Raw genomic sequence first — 23,455 nt, forward strand, 5'->3', positions numbered from 1 at the left:
CTCATAAATGAGGCCCCTGGTCTTTTAGACAATTGTCATTGCGTTCACATTTGTGCAAGATGTTTTCGACACATTGTTTCAAAGTATCCACTATGTCCTTTGCAATATTAACCAATAGGGGTTCCAACCTGGATTCAAACAGTTCTTCTATCACGACTGTCAAGTTAGCGTGGGAGCCCTGGGTAGCTGTAATATCTGCTTTAGATGTAGGCAATTTGCGTGGTTTATTTCCTCTGGGTTTTTTGTTTCTTTGCATGAGGGATTGCTGTGGCTCCGGTGAGCCCCACCTTACTGTTGTTTTGGGAAGGTAGCTGATTTACCCTGCAAGGGGATTGAGGGGCCGCCACAATTATGTTTGGTTCAAGTGGAATGTGAAGAGCCAGTTCTAGTTGTAATTGAGGTTGTAACTGTGAAACGGATTCATCCTGGGAAACCCTAGTTGCTGCATCAACCTGTACAAGTCCCAGTTCTTTCTCCGCAATGGCAATTTCATTGTTCAAAGCCCCCACCGCAGAGGTAAGATAAGAAATGATTGATTCGGATTTACGTGGGACTTTAGCATTCTTACCTTCGCTGTCCTTTATTGCCAGTTTGCGTTTACCCATAGCACTGGGCAGAGTGACAGGCCCTGCCCTGCCACGGACGGCCACAGACGGCCCCGCCCTTGTCCCGGGCTTCTCCCGGGCGACTCCCGCGCGCTCCTGCGTCGCGGGGAGTATGATGCTGTTATGTAGGGTGGGCGGTGCTGGCGTGTCTTGTCCACGGGCCAGGTGGTATCCGTTGAAGGATCCTGGGGCTTGGAGTCCACCTCGGTGTTCCGGCGCGACTTCAACAAGCCCAGGGTTAGAGTGTTATTCCGTTTTGCCTCCAAAGTACTGGCAGAAACAGCAAAGGGCTCCGCTGCCCCCCTTGACAGAATACCGCCCCTCAGACCTCCACGCTGCGGCTCCCCACTTCAGGAGATTTCCACTCTGTCTTACCCTGATTCTATCTTCACCAAAGGGGATTCACATTTTGTTAAATTAATGGGTGTTTTTAGGTTGTGATATTCCCCCTCCGTTCACAATTAATGTACTTACTTTGTATCAGGATTACTGTATGCCATATGTTCTTAACTGGTAAAATTGAGCTACTGTGCCCAATTCACAAAGAAAAGTAGAAAAGTGCAAGCAAAGTTCTATGACTCCATCTGATTGTATTTTGCACTTTGTTTTGCTATTGACAAAATGTGTGATAGTGCTTGTGGACCCCCCATGGCATGTCACCAATGGTTGTCATGAGAAAACTTAAACAACCAGAAGGACACTTCACCAGCACCACAGGTTAAAACAGAGCAAGATGGTTCTCAAAATTAGATATTAACTTGGAATACCATCAGCTGCTGCTGGATGAAGTTTGCAGCTAAATAATCACATACTGATGTTTGTAGGCCTACACTAGTACACTGCCTTTGCTTTGGAATATCCTCAGTATCTGAAGATTTTCAAAATATTATTAAGCAAACATTGGCTGGATTAGAGGTGTTCCAAATGTCAGTGATGACATCTTAATCCATTCAAAAACAACTGCAGAACACTGCCAACGGCTAAGAACCAAACCACAGAGGATTTGCGATTGTGGCCTCATGCTTCATTGTCACACATGTGAGTTCCTGACAGACAGCATAAATGTTTAAGGATATGCGTCAGTGCTTAATTTGTAAAAAAATAAGTGCCAGGGCACTGACCATGAGGCCACTGCATCTTGCACCGCCCATTGCCCCGTGGTTGCTGTCAATGATGGTACCAAAACAACTATTAACCATCTCTCTTGTCTGCAAGTGCAAAAGTTATGATTATTCCAGGTCCCCAAAGCTAAAGGAATAGCTGGGGAGGCAGATTTGTATAACTTTCTTATGCATATTGTATTTATAAACAGCCATTGTTCTGCTCCTCTCTAAAGTAGATGAGTAGCGCCACCGTGTGGCAGTCTGTCATAAGTGTGGTGTTGACAATTAAGTACCAGTGCCGAGTACCGGAAACCAATTAAGAGCCGGTGCTCAGCACCAGAAACCCAATAGGTGCTGATGCGGAGAACCGGAAACAACTGGCATAAATTAAGCATTGAATTTTCCCAACAATTAGGTAGTGTAAATCCACAGAGAGCAAGAGGCATTAAAAAGCAAAATCTCTATAGTGTGTGAAATTTGAAGCTTTGTAAACATATCTAATTATGGCGGGTGCTTCATCCCTCATTTGGCCACTCTAACAGAACCTCTGAGGCAGCTTATCAATGCTCAGCACTCTTGAATGTGGTCAGATGCCTAACAAAAGTTATTCTCTAAAGTGAAAGAGGCACCCCACAGAATCCAATAATGAAATACTTTAACTCCATGTTATAAACTGAAGTGTTGGTTTACGTCATCCCGGTCCGCCTGGGAAGCAGTACTCCTTGAAAAACCATTAAAATGAGGCCAGGGCTTTGAAGCAGATAGCTATTTGAAGTTGAGCCCATATATACACAGATTTGCTGGGAGGCCGAGGGACTGGCCTCCCAACAGTTTACAGTGAGTAATCATTCCTCCCGAGAAGCCTCCAACCACGCCCACAATGGAAAAATACCGGCCTGGGCCAAACATGAACAAAGAGGGTACAGAGGGATGAGCTACCACCTGCCAAATGGACGTCCTCGACAATTCAAGGTTACTGTGCCGAGCCTCAACATCTTCTAACGTGGGAGCAGACATTACACACTCAGATAGGTTTACAAGGGCAGAATGTCCTAGCCATTCACAAGTCGATAAACAGCCTTGAACAGAAGAGAGAATAATAACGAAATACAGTGTTCTGCTGAGGCAAGTAATACAAGTAATAGGGCTTAGTTTAGGCACAGTCTAAGCAGCCTATTAGGGATTACGAAATGCAAAATGGAGTCATACTTGCTAACTGAAGCCTACACATGATAGGGATAACTCACTGGAATACAAATGGCATCTATTTAGCCACACACTGCTAAACTAATGTAGCATGAAATGAGTGCCTTGCAGGGATGGGAATTTCAAACGTGACAATGGGCCAGTATCACCAAGGCATCATCAAAATCATTGACCAATTAAGATGAAAAGGTGTAGCTCGACAACATGAACATAGTGGCTGAAAACATGGTCAATGGTTGCCACCTGTGCCAGACCATAGGAAGTAATGAATAGTTAGCTCCAGTCAACCCCAAAGATACCTGTGAGATGGCATGGCCAATATTGCTACAGATTTCTGTCTCCACCCCAAAGGACAAATACTCGTCATATACACATGCACTAAATACTCCATCATGGAAATTATTGAAATGACTTAGTTTGAGCATGTTTACCAAAAGCTGGACAAGATCATTGCTGTTTACCCATTGAATGTCTTAATTTAAAAAAAATGGACTCCCATTCCAGGGATTATTACTCCTACCAAGACAAAGAAGACAAAGTGAGACTTAATCATCGAAATATCACACCCTGCTGCAGCAGGCCAGTGAGAAACATGAGAAGTTAATGCACATGCTGACTGTTAGAAATGGGATTTCTGGTTGGCTAGGCTTGCACCCAAGCCAGGCAAAAACCACCACTCTAGTCAGGGCAAGGGAGTTACACGCCAAAGATAACCCCTGCTCACCCCCCTTGGTAGCTTGGCACGAGCAGTCAGGCTTATACCGGAGGCAATGCGTAAAGCATTTGCACAACACACACAGCAACAACATACTAGGCACACCACAAAAGGACTCCACACCAGGTTATATCAAATTTAGCCTTTGTATTATCATAAAACACATTAGAATAGTACTCACATAATATAGACTGTGCCAACTGGCACTGGGCAATATTTACAGGGGATTATATACACATGACAGGGCCTCTTGGACCACTGTCAGAACCATCACTTAGTAAGTATAGTAAATATAGACATATAATAATCATGGAACACAACCAGTAATTACTGGCAAACACTGTACTCAGCATCATCCTATAACATAAACCATATTATGCACCGTATCACATTTAGGCGTGAAATACATTTTGCGCCTACCTCACCAGCATAAACACATTATGCAATCTACTCATAAGTCTAAACATATTAGACCATAACCTCCTAAACATAATCTCACTAGTTTAAACCCCAGGAGGCAAATAACCTCATACCTAAGCACATTAGACCGTAATCTCCTAAACATATTTTACGTTGGGAAATAATCCCATTAGCATAAACCACAGTAGGCAAATAACCTCATACCTAAGCACATTAGACCGTAATCTCCTAAATATAATTCACATTAGGGAAATAATCTCACTAGCATTAATTCCAGTAGGCAAATAACCTCATAACTAAGCACATTACACCGTAATCTCCTAAACATAATGCACGTTGGGAAATATTCTAACTAGCATAAACCACAGTAGGCAAATAACCTCATACCTAAGCACATTATCTAGAGGCTTATATCACAGTATAGAATTACTCACACATAGACACAGTATGCACAACTTCCTAATCATAAAACCATATTCGGGGCATAAATCAGGGGGCGTAAATCATAATACTCTAGTCAGGGCAAAGGAGTTACACACCAAAGATAACCCCTGCTCACCCCCTTGGTAGCTTGGCACCAGCAGTCAGATATATACCGGAGGCAACGCCTAAAGCATTTGCGCAACACACACAGCAACAACATACTAGGCACACCACAAAAGGACTCCACACCAGGTTATATCAAAAATAACCTTTGTATTATCATAAAATACATTAGAATAGTACTCACACTATATACACTGTGCCAACTGGCACTGGGCAATATTTACAGGGGATTATATACACATGGCAGGGCCACTTGGACCACTGTCAGAACCATCACTTAGTAAGTATAGTAAATGTAGACATATTATATTCATGGAACACAACCAGTAATTACTGGCAAACACTGTACTCAGCATCATCCTATATCATAAACCATATTATGCACCCTATCACATTTAGGCGTGAAATACATTCTGTGTCAACCTCACCAGCATAAACACATTACGCAATCTTCTCATACGTCTAAACGTATTAGACCATAACCTCCTAAGCATAACTCACATTAGGGAAATAATCTCACTAGTTTAAACCCCAGTAGGCAAATAACCTCATACCTAAGCACATTAGACCTTAATCTCCTAAACATATTTTACGTTGGGAAATATTCTCATTAGCATAAACCACAGTAGGCAAATAACCTCATACCTAAACACATTAGACCGTAATCTCCTAAACATAATTCACATTAGGGAAATAATCTCACTAGCATAAACCCCAGTATGCAAATAACCTCATTCCTAAACAAATTAGACCGTAATCTAAACATAATTCATGTTGGGAAATAATCTCACTAGCATAAACCACAGTAGGCATATAACCTCATACCTAAGCACATTATCTAGAGGCATACATCACAGTATAGAATCAGTATGCACATAGACACATTTGCGCAACACATACTAGGCACACCACAAAAGGACTCCACACCAGGTTATATCAAAAATAGCCTTTGTATCATCATAAAACACATTAGAAAAATACTCACACAATATACACTGTGCCAACTGGCAATGGGTAATATTTACAGGGGATTATATACACATGACAGGGCCACTTGGACCACTGTCAGAACCATCACTTAGTAAGTATAGTAAATATAGACATATAATAATCATGGAACACAACCAGTAATCACTGGCAAACATTGTACTCAGCATCATCCTATAACATAACCCATATTATGCACCACATCACATTTAGGCGTATACATTCTGCGCCAACCTAACCATCATAAACACATTATGCAATCTTCTCATAAGTCTAAACGTATTAGACCATAACCTCCTGAGCATAACTCACATTAGGGAAATAAACTCACTAGCTTAAACCCCAGTAGGCAAATAACCTCATACCTAAACACACTAGACCGTAATCTTCTTAACATAATTTGCATTAGTGAAATATTCTCACTAGCATAAACCCCAGTAGGTCTTTTAGGTGCTAGGTGATGTTGATTCTCTTGGGCAGTTTGAGGATAAGTCTGGTTGCTTCGGTTTGGATCATCTGTAGTCTTTTTATGATTTTGTTGGTGGGGCCAGCATAGAGTCCAGTCCGCTACTGATGAGGGCCTGTGTTACAGTCTTCCTGGTGTTAATGTGGAGCCACTTGAAGGTTTTGCAGAGCATGTGGAATTTGTGGCAGCAGGCTGAGGAGACAGTGTGTCATTGAGAGTTTGCTGTCAAGGATGATTCCCATGTTGCAGGTGTGGTCTTTAGATGTGTGGGTGGGTCTGAGATCCGACGGCCAGCAGGAGTCGTTCTAGAGGGCAGTGTGTTTGCCGAAGATGAGAACTTCTGTCTTGTCTGCATTGAGCTTGAAGTAGTTGTCCTTGATCAAGGCTGCAACTTTCTTCCTACAGATGAGAGCAGCTGGCCTAAGGGCTAAGGCGGTTAACCTCGAATCTGGGGAACCCAGTTCGAGTCTCGGCAATGACCCTGAACATCCTGTGATTCCATGCAAATCCATTAATCTCCCCATGCCTAACAAAAATGAATGTGTCCTCATGTAATGCAACTTGTGCCATGTAAAGCGCTCTGATACCCGATTACCCGATTCATGTCAAGTTCGCGCTATATAAAACTCTGTTAAAAAAAAAGGTTGCGGAAGTCTGTCTTTGTCGAGGTAGGGTCAACTGAGAGCGATAAGCCCAGCTGGGTGTTGTGGTGGTAGAAGATGATGTTGATGTTCTATGATCTGACGGTCTGCTTGTGGTGTCATGTAGATGTTGAAGAGGCTTGGACTGTTGATGAGCCTTGGGGCACGCCACAGATGTTGTGTTTGGCTTGCGATATGAAAGGACTGAGTTGGGCTCTCTAGGTGCATCCTGTGAGAAAGGATGTCATCCATCTGAGAGCATTGTCTGTTACACCAATCTGGTGTAGGCAGTTGATGAGTGTCTGGTGAGAACACTTGTTGAAGGCTGCGAAGAGGTCAAGTGGAATCAGAGTGCCTGATTCTCTTCTATTGAGTAGGGTGCAGATGTCATCACTTGTGGTGATCAGGGCTGTCTCAATGCTGTCGTTCGTCTGAAGCTTGATTGGGAGGGGTCTAGTAGGTTATTACTCTACAGGTGTTCAGTGAGTTGGAAGTTGATGGCCTTTTCCAGGACTTTGGCAGGGAACGGGAGAAGTGAGATGGAAAGGTAGTTCTGGATTTTGTTGGGATCTGCTAAGGGTTGCTTGACAAGGGCCCAGACCTTGGTGTGTTTCCAGGACCGGGAAATGTGGTACTGGTTAATGAGGTGTTGAGTATGGTGGTGAGTTGGCAGCAGCTTTCATCTATTCTGAGGTTAAAGATTCAGTGGGAGCAGGGGTCATATGGTGCCCCTGAGTGGATGGAATTCATAAGGGTGGCTGTGTTCTTTATGCTGAGTTCTTTCCAAGCAGAGAGTGGGTGGTCGGCGGTGGTGGTCGACCAGAACATGAGGGAGTTAGAGGGTTTGGAATCAAAGTTTTTATATATGGTTGCTATCTTGTTGTGGATGTCGTTGGCGAGAAAATTGCAGAATTTCTGTAAAGATGAGAGGAGTTTTTTGCTGACATTCAGGTGAACTCTATGGTAGCTGTTGAGGGCTGAGTTGAAGGTTGCTCTGTCAGTGTGTTTTTTTCTAGTGCACTGTGTTCTTTCTAGTTGTTTGCAACTGCCTTTCGACCTGCTGAGTTCTGGATGTACCAGCAGGCCTGTGGGGTTTGGCAGGTTTGGTTGAGGTGACTTGGTTGGCAGCATTGGTGATCCAGTCTTGGAAGCTCTGTACTGCCTGGTCCAATTTGGTGATGTCTCTGGGCTGTGTGGTGGTGAGGGCGTTGGTCCATTGTTTCTGCGTGGCCTGTCTTGAAGTTTCATGCTTGATATCAAAGAACTTATCTCACCAAATCTGACTCCCAAAAGTCAGACTTAATGTGACATGCACCCTGGTGGCTACCTTAGACGTGCATATCTGGGTGCCCCAGTATTTTTTGTACCCTTGCTGACAGCCTGCAGCTGTTGCCAAAAAGGCAGGAATATGACCCGCTGCAAGGAGGCGAACCAAAGCCTGGCTAGGAAGAAGGTGTCAACTCCCTCCCTGACAGTATGACTAGGGAAGTGGCACATCAAGGTGGTGAGCTTCAAAGCTTCGACCACCTCTGATATGCAACCGCGCTGCCTCCCAAAAGTGGAAACAGCCATACCCCCTGCCCAAGGCACAATTTGCACCTGGGCAGGTTTGGAAAGTTAGGTAGTCATGAGGCATATATCCCCAGAAGCTTAGCTACACCACTAGGGTGTGCTACTTGGTCTGTACAGCCAAAGATGGGTTCTGTCATTTTTAAAAGCAGCATAAAATTGAGTTCTGGATAGAAAAGGTGGCACACACCCCAGGATGTGGTCACCTCATGGGCAGATTAGCCGCTAGTACTAGTAGCACATTGTCTACTTTCACCAACACCTCTAAATCTATAAGTTAATGGACACCCCTGGTACCAAAACCTCAGATCTACTTGAATTGCATCCAAGGACAAGGAAAATACCTGAGTCTGCGATTGCAGGACCTGCACAAATAAAAGGCATATAACCAGCACCTGTGGCAATCACCCTCCAACTGCATGACTGTGAGTCGTCCCAGACCGGAGGCCAGTTGCCTAAAGAAAGGTAAATCACTCTGAGAGCCAAGGACAACTCCTGAACTCACGTGAACTAGAGGTACCAGTCCTCTGCAGCCTACAGGAAAAACCATGCTCCCGGAACCAAAGAATCACTAGCCATCGGGCCAGCTGACCAATCAGGCAAAAGTAAATGGTCTAGTGCATTGTGGAAAATGTAGTCCTGACCTCCAGCAAGGTTCAGGCGGCTACTGTTTTACCTCAGATACAAGGACGTCTAAGTATCCGTAGGCTGTGCCTGCTACTTCCAAGGTAAGTTGGTGACCAGTTGGGCTGGCTTCATTTGACGCTAAACTTCGAAGGAATCCCGCAGCATCCTCAACCAGCTGCCTCAGAAGCACCGTTATGTTATGTTATGTTAAAAAGTACTTGTAAAGCAAACGTGCACCAGATGGTTTAATGGCCCTGGGTTCAAAGGAGTTCTTCCACTGAAGGATTTATACATACACCTGGCAAAAGAGCCAGTTTGTCAAGAGTGTCCTAAATTGAGGGTATGATGTCATAGACCTAATGTCCTGAAGAAGGGAGTTTCAAAATTGAAGGGCCAGGACACCGAATCGGAGTCCCCCCAATTATTTGCATTTAAAGGACGGGGTGGCTAAGAGGTTCAGATGGGGAGACCTAAGGTCTTCGGGGGGGTAAATAACCTTTTCAATGCAACTATTACGACGAAGTACCATTACAACGCAACTTTTACCCCGCAGGTGCCATTACAACGCATTCCATAACAACGCATGGCATTACAACATAGGTGCTATTACACCGCATGCCATTACAACGTAAGTGTAGATAAGTATTTATTTTTTTAAATATTAAATTTAAATAATTAAATTTAAAAAAATGTTTAATAAATATTTGTAATTACTGTTCATTTTTTTAAAATATATTTAAATTTATAATGTAAACTCCTTTTGTGCGTAATAGTAGGGTAAGTGCTTGATAGTGTATGGGTAAATGTCAAAGATCAGTTGAAGATCGTCAGCGTAATTAAAAGTGTATACCTTTCTTTCGCCTAGAGATGGAAGGAAAGGATACAGATACCGATTGTAAAGGTGCAGTGATAGAGGAGCACTGCGCACCCCACATGTCAATTTAACTTTAGAGGAAGAGAATTGGGCAAGTCGGATGGATTGAGTGCGATCCTCTAAGAAAGACGTGAGCCACTTAAGAGCATGGCCCTTTATCCCTGCGTTACTGGCACGGTCCACCAAGAGTTTGTGGTTGACCATTTCGAACGCTGCAGAGAGATCGAGAAGCACCAGGGCCTGCCTGGTAATCTTGTCCACCCCTTTTCGGAGTTCATCGTTGTCAAGATTTTGCATCATTTTCCTTACCCACACCAACCAATCAGCAAAACCAACACCTGCAACTCCTGCTTTTAGCACCAGGGATAGTCAGGACAACTCTGCATTCCGGCCATACAAGCCTGTTTAAAACTAAACTAACTGCTGGAGCCTGGTCCTGGGACCCGCATCACCTTACCCCATAATGGTTCCCAATGGACTCAACTTGCAAGTGACAAAGTGTCACTAGTTAGTTTTCCCATTGACCGCAACGTTATTGTTTTGCAAGACTTAAATGCACTGATTTATTTTTCGTTTTAAAATCCATAGCTCTGGTTATACTCATCTGATTGAATTTGTTTTGGTGTCTGAAATTATATAAACATCATCTCTATTTTAAAAAATTGGAGTCAGATTGTGTCAACTACTTATCGTCCATGTTGGTACTCTGCAATGTATAACACATTACTCTTGTGAAGACTGAATTCTCTGTGCCACACAACCAGGACTGAGCTAGAAATTTATTAGTGTGATTCCAAAGGACCTATTTGGGCTTACTTGAAGGTATTGCCACGGAAGCCTAACCATCCTCACTACATAATACTCCACTTTATACAGGACCACAATTTCATCAGTGTGTTACCATTAATTATCAGAAACCCATTGTACTTGTACGTGTGAATGGTACACTGTCACAACCATTTCCTCGCTCACATTTTCAATTACATTGGAGCCCTTTGCCAAAGCTAATAGGAGTTCTGACTGTGTTTTGTGAGTTAAAATTGGTTTTGACATATTCAAATTGGCTGTTTAATACTGTCACTACCAACACCCGAGAGCTCAGTACCTTTGGTCCTGGAATAACCCCAGGCATTCCAAAGCATTTCCAATTTCAAAATCAGTATTACTGAATCAGAGGCCCTGCTTTTGTACCCTCTGACACAGCAGGTGGAGACACTGCTACACCTCGTTCCCATATAATATCTAGGAATTAGTAAAGTACCTAACTATATGCAAATTACTCTTGACCCTACTCCATTGGTAAAAGTCCAGCCCGAATAGCCAAGCCAGTTCCTCCCTGAACCGGAACACAGCAACCCAGGACTAGCTTCATCCTTGTTGTCGGCTCATAGCTTGGTTTCAGTGAAACAGTGTGCACGGGACCCATGTCGGGGCAGAAAATGCCAGCAACACAAATATCTATGCTACAGGAGGATTTTCTGAAATTCTAGGGACAATTGACTGCACTCATGTTTACCTAGTGGGCTCATGTAGATTAGGAATACGTGTGCTGAACCCGTAAAATGAAGCACACTATATACATGCCAATGCTGTGTGATGTAAACATATGTATACTGAACTGCTGTGTTAGGTGCTCCGATTGTAACCATTTCATGATCCTGATAAGAAGCATATACTGTGGTGGCACATCATCCTTAAGCTGCTGAGCAGATCAATCAATCAATCAATCAATCAATCATTTGTAAAGCGCACTACATACCTGCGAGGGTCTCAAGGCACAGGGGGTGGGGTGCTACTGATGGAACAGCCAGGTCTTGAATATCCTCCTGAAGGTCAGCAGGTCTTGGGTCTGTCGTAGGCTCAGTGGGAGGGTGTTCCATGTCTTGGCTGTTAGGTGGGAGAAGGATCTCCCACCGGTGGTTGTTCTTCGGATGTGCGGGACGGTGGCGAGTGAGAGGTCGGCGGAGCGTTGCTGGCGGTTGGGGATGTAGAAGGAGAGCCGTCTGTTGAGGTAGGCTGGGACAGTCTTGTGGAGTGCCTTGTGTGCGTGGGTGAGGAGCTTGAAGGATATCCTCTTGTCGATGGGGAGCCAGTGCAGGTTTCTCAGATGGGGGGTGAAGTGGCCGTGGCGTGGTACGTCGAGGATCAGTTGTGCTGAGGCATTTTTGATGTGATGTAGTTGTTTGATGAGCTTGGTCAGGGCTCCCGCGTAGAGAGCGTTTCCGTAGTCGAGTCTGCTGCTGACGAGGGCCTGGGTGACGTCTTTCTTTTATCTGTCGGGATCCATCTGTAGATCTTGCGGAGCATGCGGAGGGTGTTGAAGCAGGAGGATGAGACGATGTTGACCTGCTTGGTCATTGAGAGCGTTGAGTCGAGGATGATTCCCAGGTTGCGTGCGTGGTCGGTGGGTGTCGGGGCTGCCCCCAGTGCCGTTGGCCACCAGGAGTCGTCCCAGGCAGAAGGGTTGGCGCCGAGGAGGAGGACCTCCGTCTTGTCCGAGTTCAGCTTCAGATGGCTGGTCTTCATCCAGTCGGCGACTGCCTTCATTCCTTTGTGGAGGTTGGCTTTGGCAGTGATGGGGTCCTTGGTGAGGGAGAAGATCCGCTGAGTGTCGTCAGCGCAGGAGATTATGTTGAGGTCGTGCTGTCGGGCTGCGTGTGCGAGCGGGGCCATGTAAATGTTGAACGGTCTCAGCCTGAGTGAGGATCCCTGGGTTACGCCGCAGATGATCTAGGAGGCTTTGGAATGGAATGGGGGAGGCGGATGCTCTGGGTTCTGCTGGAGAGGAAGGAGGGGGTCCAATCCAGAGCCTTGTCTTGGATCCCTGCGGCGTGGAGGCATGTGCGTAGTGTGCGGTGGCAGACGGTGTCGAAGGCAGCAGAGAGGTCTAGGAGGATGAGTGCTGCGGTCTCGCCGTTGTCCAGCGGGGTCCTGATGTCGTCGGTGGCGGCGATGAGGGCAGTCTTGGTGCTGTGGTTGCTGCGGAACCCTGACTGGGAAGGGCCCAGGATTCTGTTTTCTTCGAGGTATCGGGTTAGCTGTCTGTTGACGGTTTTCTCGATGACCGTGGCTGGGAAGGGGAGCAGAGAGATGGGCCGGAGGTTCTTGAGGTCTCTTGGGTCGCCTTAGGTTTTGTGAGTTGGGCGTTGATCTCGGCATGTTTCTCGATCTCCAGGAAGGTTGCGGTCTCGAGGGAGAGATTGATGACGTTGCGCAGGAGGGGTGCAATGGAGCTGCTTGCTCTGTTGAAGACGTGGTGCTGGAATGGGTCTGAGGGAGATCCGGAGTAGATTGAGCACATGGTATTAATGGTGTCATCGACGCTGGCCCAGGCTAGCAGGGGGTCGTGGTCGATGGTGTATGGAGGGTCTGTTGTGTTGCTATCTGTTGGGGCTGTCTGGGTAGTGAAGCTGTCGTGGATGTCTGCTATCTTGCGGTGGAAGAAGGTGGCGAGGGAGTCGCACAGGGCTTGCGACGGTGGGATGTCGTTGGTGTTGGAGATGGGGTTGGAGTGTTCCTTCACGATGTTGAAGAGCTCCTTGCTATTTTGTGCGTTGTTGTCGAGGCGGTCTTTGAAGGAGGTCCTCTTGGCCGCCCTGATGAGGTGGTGGTGGTTGCGGATGGCGTCCTTGTGTGCTGCGTGGCTGTCCGGAGTTTGTTCACTGTGCCATTTCTTCTCTAGTTTCCGGCAGGCTTGCTTGGAGGCTAGGAGTTCTGGAGTGAACCAGCTGGCCCTCTTGCTGGTGTCTCTGTGGGCGGGTTTCTTCAGTGAGGCGAGGGTGTTAGCGCAGTCCTAGATCCAGCGTCTGAGGCTCTGAGCAGCTTCATCAGTGTTGGAGGGTTCGGTGGGTGGGCTGAGAGCGAGGTTTGCGTGTAGTTGGTCTACGGTGATTTTGCTCCAGCAGCGGCGGGGGATCTTTTGGGTGCGGTGGTGTGTTGTGGGTTTCAGGAAGGCAAATTGGATGCAGCGGTGGTCGGTCCAGAGGAGTTCGGCGGTGTGGCTGATGGAGACGTATGGGCTTGAGGAGAAGACGGGGTCGAGCGTGTGGCCGCGGAGTGGGTTGGCGAAGTTATCGATCAGGGTTGTGGAGTTGTTGTCGTTGTTGTTCTCAAGGTAAAAGTTCAGGTTTCCGAGGAGGATGTAGTCGGTGGAGGTCAGGGTGTGCATGCTGATCAAGTCGGCAATCGAGTCACTGAACTGGGGTCGGGGTCAGGGGGGTCGGTAGACGAGGTTGCCTCTGAGGGTGAAAGTAGGGTCTGTGTGTATCTGGAAATGCATGTGTTCGGCGGTGCTGAGCGCATCATCGGTGCTAGTCGAGACCCTGATGCTGTTCTTGTGGACGATGGCAATTCCTCCTCTGACTCCGTTGGTGCGGTCTCTGCGGGTGATCATGTAGCCGTCTGGGATGGCTATGGCAATGTTGGGTGTGGAGTAGTTGGTAAACCAGGTCTCTGTCAGGAAGACGATGTCCAGGAATGTTGTGTCGAGCAGTTCCCAGAGCTCGACAGCATGCTTGCGTGCGGAGCGGGTGTTCAGTAGTATGTATCACAATTTGGTTGGTGTCTTTCTTGGCGGGTGGTTCGTCGGCTCTGAGGCTGGTGTAGCTGCAGTTCCAGCAGGTGAAGGGGCCGTGTGTGTGTTTCGGGGCGGCCTTGAAGCAGGTGTGGCTCCGGCCGGAGTTGAGAGCGTGCAGAGTGCTGGCATAGTAGTGGCGGCGGTCATCATGGCGGATGCGGGGGCCAGGGGTTCTGGCGCTTGGCGCGGTCCAGGCGCGGACGGGTTTGCCTTAGGCGCACCAGCGGCGCGGCCGCGCAGCGACTGGCATATATGGGGAGGTGGGAGAGAGGAGCAGCCAGGAGGCGGGAGGCAGGGGCAGCGAATGGGCAGTCAAGGGGCGGGGCCGCAGGGGACGCAGCGGTGAGGGCGGTGAGGGACAACAAAGGTAACAGAAGGAAAAGGGGCACAAAATCGAGGGTAAAACGAGTGGCACAGAAAGCAAAAGTGCACAAAAAATGAGTGGAACAGAAGGCAAAAGGGTCACAGACACGATGGAAAAACAAGTGGCACAGAGGGCAGAAGGGCACAAAAAAATACGAGTGGAACAGAAGTCAAAAGGGGCACAAAACGGAGGAAAAACAAGTGGCACAGAGGGCAGGAGGGCACAAAAAAATTTGTGGAACAGAGCGCAGAAGGGCACAAAAAATTAGTGGAACAGAAGGCAAAAGGGGCACAAAAAAGAGCAAAAAACAAGTGGCCCAGAAGGTAGAAGGGCACCAAAAATGAGTAGAACAGAAGGCACAAAGGGGCACAAAAAACGAGTGGAACAGAAGGTAAAAGGTGCACAAAAACGAGGGAAAAACGAGTGGCACAGAAGGCCGACGTGGACAAAAAACGATTGGAACAGAAGGCAAAAGGGGCACAAAAACGAGGGAAAAACGAGTGGCACAGAAATATTAATATTAATCCACATTTGTATAGCGCACAATCACCCGTAAAGGTCTCTAGGCACTGGGAGCCGTCGGGAAGATTAAGCAAGCTATTGCCCAGAGTCACATGGTGCTGGGCTAACCTGCCACCGGAGCCGGGGATCGAACCGTGATCCCCAGAATCCGGCGCTACACCTCTTCAAAAAGGGCACAGAAATACCAGAAAAACGAGTGGCACAGAGGTAAAATACAGAATACAGAAATACAGGGGCAGCTAAGAACAGAAAGCAGAACGGGCAGAGAGGTACAGGGGCAGCGAGGGGAACAGAAGGGAAAACCGGGCAGAGAAACAGGGGCAGCGAGGGGTACAGAAGGAAAGACCGGGCAGAGAGAGCATGGGGACAGCGAGGGGAACAGAGGGAAGAAAAAAGGGCACGGGCCATGTACAGGCATCGGGGGAAGACAGACAACAACAATCACTGACACAACAATGAAAATACAGGCAATACAATAAAAGCAATAATGCGGAGGATGAACAAACCTACCTGCGGCCTACCACTGGCCACCAGGGATGAGGCGCAGGTGGTAGCCTGTGGGTGGTGGAGGGCCTCGACTTCCTCAGCAGGAGCAGGGAGACACAGGCGGTGCTGTGAGGAGGGGGAGCGACCTACCTGGTGGGGTCAAGGGTCTCTCCTCACCGCGCAGTGGCCGGCCTATATGGGGAGGTGGGAGGGAGGAGCAGCTGGGAGGCGGGAGGTGGGGGCAGCAAATGGGCAGTGGACAGTTAGGGGGGCGGGACGCAGGCGGCACAGCGGCGGGGGAAACGAGTGGAACAGAAGGCAAAAGGGGCACAAAAACAAGGGAACAATTAGTGGCACAGAGGGCAGAAGGGCACAAAAAACGAGGGAAAAAAGCAGATAAATCAACCCTTCACCATCAATAGTATAGTGTATTATGGTCCTTGTAATTCACTCTCAATAAATGTCAGCAGTACCATTCGAGAGCTGCTACGCCCCTATGACACTGCATTCATGGATCAATGTAAATGTTTGTAACAAATTATTTCAGTCATTATTCACATTCATGACGATGCTCAAGAAAAGCTGACTTTTTAATAACCACATGTACCTCTATTACAACTCTCATGTCTCTTACCCTGGATTCCAGAGACCACAAGACCTTCCTTTCTGTCTCCCACTCCAGACACGTTCAGGATGGTCATGTGTTTTTCTTCAAATAGCTTGAGGTAGAGCTGAGGTGAATAAATATTGTCAGCTGCCATCCTTTAGTGCTTGTCCTTTACAGATCACTAAAGTAACTAGAATTTCAAGGTTTCAAACCTTCTTTTAATGTTCTCAACATCATGTGGCTATGTTAATTCAGTTATGATTTTGTCTATGAACTCCTTACACAGGCAAGTTTTTATTCATTTTTGGTGACATATTTTTCATTAGATGGTTCATTAGACTTTCATGGTGTCTTACCATCTTCTTGGCCGGAACTTCCAGCTCAGGATCTGTAAACTTGTACTTCCTCTCTCTATGTCTAGTTTCATGATAGAAGAGTCTGGCAGAGTTCTGCTTGTGATGAAAAGGTATCGTCAGAGGACAGCAGTGGATTCTGTTAGTTTTGTTTGTGCTTTGTCCATGCAAAATAAATGCCTTAATGGTCCCACGGGGAGGAGTTGTTGGCATACCTTTACGGTGTCCTAAGGCCCTTTTGTATGTTGATCTGGCTGTGTCTGTTCTCTAGGGGTTCATTTCCTCACCCCAGGAACTTACAATGCCTGATTATTGGCTCATTCTGATGGATTATGTATTTGTTATAAATTGGGTGCTGTTGCTGTATTTGCCACATGCACTAAATAATTCACCTTTGATAATGAACACCTGTGCTAAATAGCGATTGAAGTTTACACAGTAAGAACTGATATTCAGTGTTATTTAACACATGATTTAACACATGAATTTAGAAAACCTTGTGGAACCAGTATTAAACCTACCTGTTGGTTTGGTAGTATATTTACCACCAAACTCACAATCAAGGCGTAAACTTCATGTTCTAATACCCTGGTATGATGCTCTCCGGTTCTCACGTTGAGTTTAGTCATTTACATCTATTCTGTAATATTTTGGAAGCGATTGATATCCTTAAGTCTGTTTTGATATCTTTATTTTTTTCTGCCTCTCCCCCTCACTCAATCTGTAGTCATTCTACATTGTGTCCAAGCTTTATGATGTAACCTTGATATCTGCTTGTGCTCTTCATTGTTTATTTCTCTGTAATGTTGCTTCTCTGGTTAGATTCTGCAGCCACAACTTACCTCATTGTTTTGGTTTCCAGAGCCCTTAAGCTTGAACTTTCAGGAGAGAAAATAAAAAACCTGGTAAGACTACTCTGCTTTAAGCTAAAAATGTGTCAATTTATACATGGACAGTTGTTTTACGAGTTACAAGGTGTTTATTAGCAAGCATGTGACCGTCAGAGACCTTTACACTCTTTACATTTTCAAGCCAACAGCAGAGTTCATTGTAACATTATGTGAGAGCTTCCTGGCTGACACTGATTCCTTTATGCTTAATTAGAGAAACGTCAGTGTCTGCTTTCACCCCTCTCCACTGTAATTGTGTTTTTTTCATTTTAGACGCATAAGAAATTAAATCACCCCTATACTGCTGCAAAATTCTCTAATTATATTAAGGCCCAGATTTAAAAACGGTTTTGCATTGGGTTTGCATTACTTTTTTTAACACTTTGACTGCGTCGCGAATTCCGCCGCAGTGCTGGTGATTTATTGAGTGGGCGGGGTTCGGACGGCCCCCGGCCATCCTCCACATACGCCCACTGTGACGTCGGACGGCCGGGGGGCGTCTGACGCATGGAAGGGGTTAAATCAGTTTGACGCAAAACCTGTTGACTAATGCAACATAGCGTAATGCTCGGCCTTGCATAACTTTTCATTGGAGAGGCATTTTATGGGTGGTGCATGGCCGTTCCAGTGCATCCACCTATGATTTGTGAGTCAAATCCATAGATACAAAAACTTATAGACATGGAATTGCACCAAAGTACTGCTTCTACCCGAGGCTGGCTTGTTGTTTATTCTGTGCAAATGAGCTGCATTTACATACAGGAAATAGCCTCAAATGCTAGTTTTTCCCAGGAAGAACACTGTACTGCTCAAAACTATCCTCACCACAATACAGATACCCTGGTTTAAGGGTGCCAGCATTAGCGTTAGGAGGCTGTTCTGTCCGTTTGATATAGTGCAACAGCACTATATCAAATATAAATATATATATATTTATATTCAATGAAAAAACAACAGGTTTCAGGGACGTTATAGTTAGTTGGACATTTAACTCGTACAAAACCAGAGAAATGAGGCTGTTATAGTTAGTTGAGCTAACTATAACTCACACCCCCGCAATGCACTGACCATGTCATGAATGGTGTAATATGTGATGTCATCAGCAGTGCATTGCGGGGCACGAGTTATAGTTAGCTCAACTAACTAAAACGGCCACATTTCTTTGGTTTTGTAGGGGTGAAATGTCCAACTAACTATATCATCCTTGAAACGTGTTTTTTAGGTGAATTTCTTAGGTTTTTTAATGCTAATTTTTAACTATAACGTCCTTGAAACCTATGGTTTTTTTCAGTGAATTTCAAAGGTTTTTTAAATGCTAATTTCTAACTATAACGTCCCTGAAACCTACATTTTTTTCAGTGAATTTCTAAGGTTTTCTAAATGCTCATTTCTAACTATTCCTCCAGAGGTAGGACATGTGCAGCAAGAGGACGAAAAACGCAGAAAGAAGCAAAAGAAATGCAGAAAATGGCAACATTAGTCCAGAAAGACGAAGAAAGGTGCAACAAGAAGCAAAAGATATGCAGAAAGAACCAACAGAGGTGCAGAAAGAGGCCTTGTTGCAAAGTCATCCTATGCTCACAACTTTTTGGTGACTGGTACTGGTGGCAACTGACTCTGACTAACCAGGCCCAGAGCCAGTGCTATCCTGAATGACACTTAGAATACAGGGAAAAAACCTATATACTCTAGGGTACACTATGTGTTGGGGTACCCCTGTGAATGGCATGACCTCCCCTATAAGCCCCTAGTACATAATTGGACAGGGGAATTAAAACTACCTCTAAGTCAGAGTGCAGAAAGAGGCAAGAGAAGTACAGAAAGAAACAACAGAGGTGCTGAAAGAGGTAAGAGAGGTGCAGAAACAGGCAAGAAAGATACAGAAAGAGGGAACAGGGGTGCTGAAAGAGGCAAGAGGGATATAGAAATCTGTAAGAGAGGTGCAGAAAGAAGCAAGAGCAGTGAATAAAGAAGCCAGAGAAGTGCAGAAAGATGCAAGAAAGGTGGAGAAATAGGGAAGTGGGTGCCAAAAGAGGCAAGAGGGATACAGAAATTTGCAAAAGAGGTGCAGAAAGAAGCAAGAACAGTGCAGAAAAAATTAACCGAGGTACAAAAAGAGGCAAGAGGGGTGCAGAAAGAGGTGAGAGGTTCACAAAGAGGCAAGGGAGGTACAGAAAGAGGCAGGAAGGATACAATAAAAAGGAAGAGGAGTGCAGTAAGAAGCAACAGAGGTGCTGAAAGAGGCTTGAAGGGTGAAGAAAGGCGAGAAAAGTGCAGAAAGAAGCAACAGAGGTACAGAAAGAGGCAAGAGAGGTGCAGAAACAGACAGGAAAGGTACAGAAAGAGAGAACATGGGTGAAAAAGAGGCAAGTGAGGTGGAGAAAGAGGAAAGAGGGGTACAGAAAGAAGCAAGAGGAGTACAGAAAGACGCAAGTGAGGAGCAGAAAGAAGCAACAGGTGCAGAAAGACGCAAAAGAGGTGCAGAAACAAACAAGAGAAGTGCAGAAAGAGACAAGAGAATTGCTGAAAGAGGCAAATTACGTGCAGAAAGAAGCAAGAGCAGTGCAGAATCAACCAACAGAGATGGAATAAGAGGCAACAGAGGTGCAGAAAGAGGTAGGAGAGGTACACAAAGAGCCAAGAGAGGTACAGAAAGAGGCAGGAGTGGTCCAGAAAGAAGGGAGAGAAGTGCAGAAAGAGGCAAGAGAATTGCTGAAAGAAGCAACAGAGGTGTCAAAAGAGAAGTGCAGAAAGAGGCAAGTGAGGTGCAGAAAGAGAAAAGTGAGGTGCAAAAAGAAGCAAGGACAGTGCAGAAAGAACCAACAGGTGCAAAAAGAGGCAAGAGTGGTGCAGAAAAGGTAGGAGATGGACACAAAGTGGCAAGAGAAATACAGAAAGAGGCAGGTGGGGTGCAGAAAGAATGAAGAAAAGTGCAGAAAAAAGCAACAGAGATACAAAAAGAGGCAAGTGAGGTGCATAAACAGGCAGGGAAGGTGCAAAAAGAGGGAAGAGGGGTACAGAAAGAGGAACGAGAGGTGCACAAAGAGAAAAGAGGGGTGCAGAAAGAGGCAAGAGGGGTGCAGAAAGAAGCAAGTGAGGTAAAGAAAGAGCAACAGAAGTGCAGAAGGAGGCAAGAGAATTGCTGAAAGAAGCAGCAGAGGTGTGGACAGAAGCAAGAGAAGTACAGAAAGAGGCAAGTGAGATGTAGAAAGATGCAAGAGAGGTACAGAAAGAGGCAAGAGGGATGCAGAAATATGCAAGAGAGTAGCAGATAGAAGCAAGAACAGTGCAGAAAGAACCAACAGAGGTGCTGAAAGAGGCACGAAGGGTGCAGAAAGAAACAAGCGAAGTGCAGAAAGAAGCAACAGAGGTACAGAAAGAGGCAATAGTGGTACAGAATGAGGGAAGAGAAGTGTAGAAAGAGGCAAGAGAGTTGCACACAGAAGGAAAAGAGGTGCAAAAAGAGGCAAGACGGGTGCAGAAAGAAGCAAGTGAGGTGCAGATAGAGGCAAGAGAGCTGCAGAAACAGGTAAGAGAGGTGCAGAAAGAGGCAAGAGAATTGCAGAAAGAAGCAACAGAGGTGTAGAAAGAAACAACAGTGGTGCAGAAAGAGGAGAACAGAAAGAAGGAAGAGGAGTGCAGAAGTGTTTTAGAAAGAAGGGACAGAGGTACAGAAAGAGAAGAGGCAAGACCAGTGCAGAAACAAGCAACAGAGATGCAAAAAAGGGGAAGAGCGGTGGAGAAAGAGGCAAGAGGGGTGCAGAAAGAATCAAGAGAAGTGCAGAAAGAAACAAAAGTAGTGCAGAAAGAAGCAACCGAGGTAGAGAAAGAGGCAAGAGGAGTACAGAATGAGAAAAGAGGGGTGCAGAAAGAGGCACAAGGGTTGAAGAAAGAAGGGACAGAGGTGCAGAAAGACGCAAGAGAAGTGCATGAAGAAGCAACAGCGGTGCAAAAAGAGCGATGAGTAGTCGAAAAAGAGGCAAGAGAAGTGCAGAAAGAAGCAACGGAGATGCAGAAAGAGGGAAGAGGGGTGGATAAAGAGGCAAGAGAGGTGTAGAAACAAGGAACAGATGTGCAGAAAGAGAGAAGAGGGATGCAGAAAGAGGCAAGAGGGGTGCAGAAAGGAGCAATTGGGGGACAGAAAGAGGCAACAGAGGTGCAGAAGGAAGCAGGAGAAGTGCAGAAAGAAGAACAGGTGCAGAAAGAGGCAAGAGAGGTACAGAAAGAGGGACGAAAAGTGCAGAAAGAAGCAAAAGAGGTGCAGAAAGAGCCAAGAGAACTGCCGAAAAAGGCAGGTGAGGTGCAGGAAGAGGCAGGAGAGGTGCAGAAAGATGGAAAAGGGATACAGAAAGAGGCAAGAGGGGTTGCAAAAAGAAGAAAGAGAGGTACAGAAAGAAGCAAGAGAAGTGCAGAAAGAAGCAACAGAGATGTAGAAAGGGGAAGTGGGGTGGTGAAAGAGGCAAGAGGGATAAAGAAAGAAACAGGAACAGGTGTCCAGAAAGAGCCAAGAGGGGTGCAAAAAGAGCGGAGAGGGGTGCAAAAAGAGGCACGTAGGGAGAAGAAAGAAGCAAGAGAGGTACAGAGAGAAGCAACAGAGGTGCAGAATGAGGGAAGAGGGTGCAGAAAGTGGCATGAGGGGTCCCGAAAGAAACAAGAGAGATGAGAAAGAAGCAACAGATGTGCAGAAAGAGGGAAGAGAGATGGAGAAAGAGGCAAGAGGGGTGCAGAAAGAAGCAAGAGAGGTACAGAAAGTATCAAAAGAAGTGCAGAATGAAGAAACAGTGGTGCAGAAAGAGGCAAGAGGAGTGCAGAAAGAGAAGAGGGGTGCAGAAAGAGGCACAATGGGTGCAGAAAGAAGCAAGAGAGATACAGAAAGACACACAATAAGTCCAGAAAAAAGCAACAGATATGTAGAAAGAGGGAAGAAGGGTAGAGAAAGAGGCAAGAGAAGTACAGAAAGAAGCAACAGACATGCAGAAAGGGGGAAGGGGTAGAGAAAGAGGCAAGAGGTGCAGAAACTAGAGGAGATGTGCAGCAAGATACAAGAGAAGTGAAGAAAAAGCAAGAAAGTTGCAGAAAGAAGCAACAGCAATGCAGAAAGAGGCAAGAGAGGTGCAGAAAGAAGCAAGAGTGGCTTTCACACCATTAGTAACAATTTAACACCCACATTTAGCAATAAGTAACAGGTGACCATTCTAGGTTTACAAAGGACCTTCCACCACCCTGTAACACTTGTCTCATTTTTAGTAATGTTTGATCTGTTCGAGCTAGATACAAGGCTTTTTTTGTTCAAATCTGCACATTAAGCTTTAAGCAGCAGATGATGAATTATGTGGCTAATGCAGAAAATGTATAATTGTGCAAAAGTTGATGCAGCCAAACAGTCACATAATTCCAGTGGCCCTGCTCATACCTCTGACTAGGTCCAGAAGGGCTCCTCAGTGATTCGTTCTTTTTTTGTCTCATTGAGTTTATAGTTTAGCTTCTATGGAAACAAAGAAGACTAAACCTGAGGTTACCACACCACAACACAGACTACCATTCCACATAAGTACTCTCTATAACAAATAATCCCACTCTATATAATTCCTATAATAAATACCACACACTTTCTATCCACATACTATTACTGCACAATTTACCGCATAATTCCACTACACACAACGTACATCCACTCCACTCTGAAAAACATTATTAAAAAACGTGGACATTTACATCGCCAATAGCTCTAATTCAAGCAAACGTGAAACCTATTACATTGCAAACACTTCTTTAACTACTAGTCGTGTTTTCGGAGTGGTGGAGAATGGGTGCTGGGCCTCCGACCAACGCTCAGGAATTCCGCTGCGTTGGACTTACAGGCGGTACCAGGAGGGCTTCTTGGCCCCCAAAGTCCCT

The 23,455-nt window shown here is 45.8% G+C and overlaps 1 protein-coding gene across 2 annotated transcripts in view; it reads left to right on the forward strand.

Moving 5' to 3' along the window:
• The window catches only part of LOC144771653 (uncharacterized), a 945,479-nt gene that overhangs the window by 856,922 nt on the left and 65,102 nt on the right, over window positions 1-23,455 (forward strand). For both annotated transcript variants that reach the window (XM_078656010.1, XM_078656011.1), the window contains one exon: window positions 17,530-17,572. In XM_078656010.1, coding sequence (XP_078512136.1) covers window positions 17,530-17,572 — 43 coding nt within the window. The remainder of the gene's footprint in view (window positions 1-17,529; window positions 17,573-23,455) is intronic.

Source organism: Lissotriton helveticus, chromosome 8, assembly GCF_964261635.1.
Source record: "Lissotriton helveticus chromosome 8, aLisHel1.1, whole genome shotgun sequence".
NCBI lineage: Eukaryota > Metazoa > Chordata > Amphibia > Caudata > Salamandridae > Lissotriton > Lissotriton helveticus.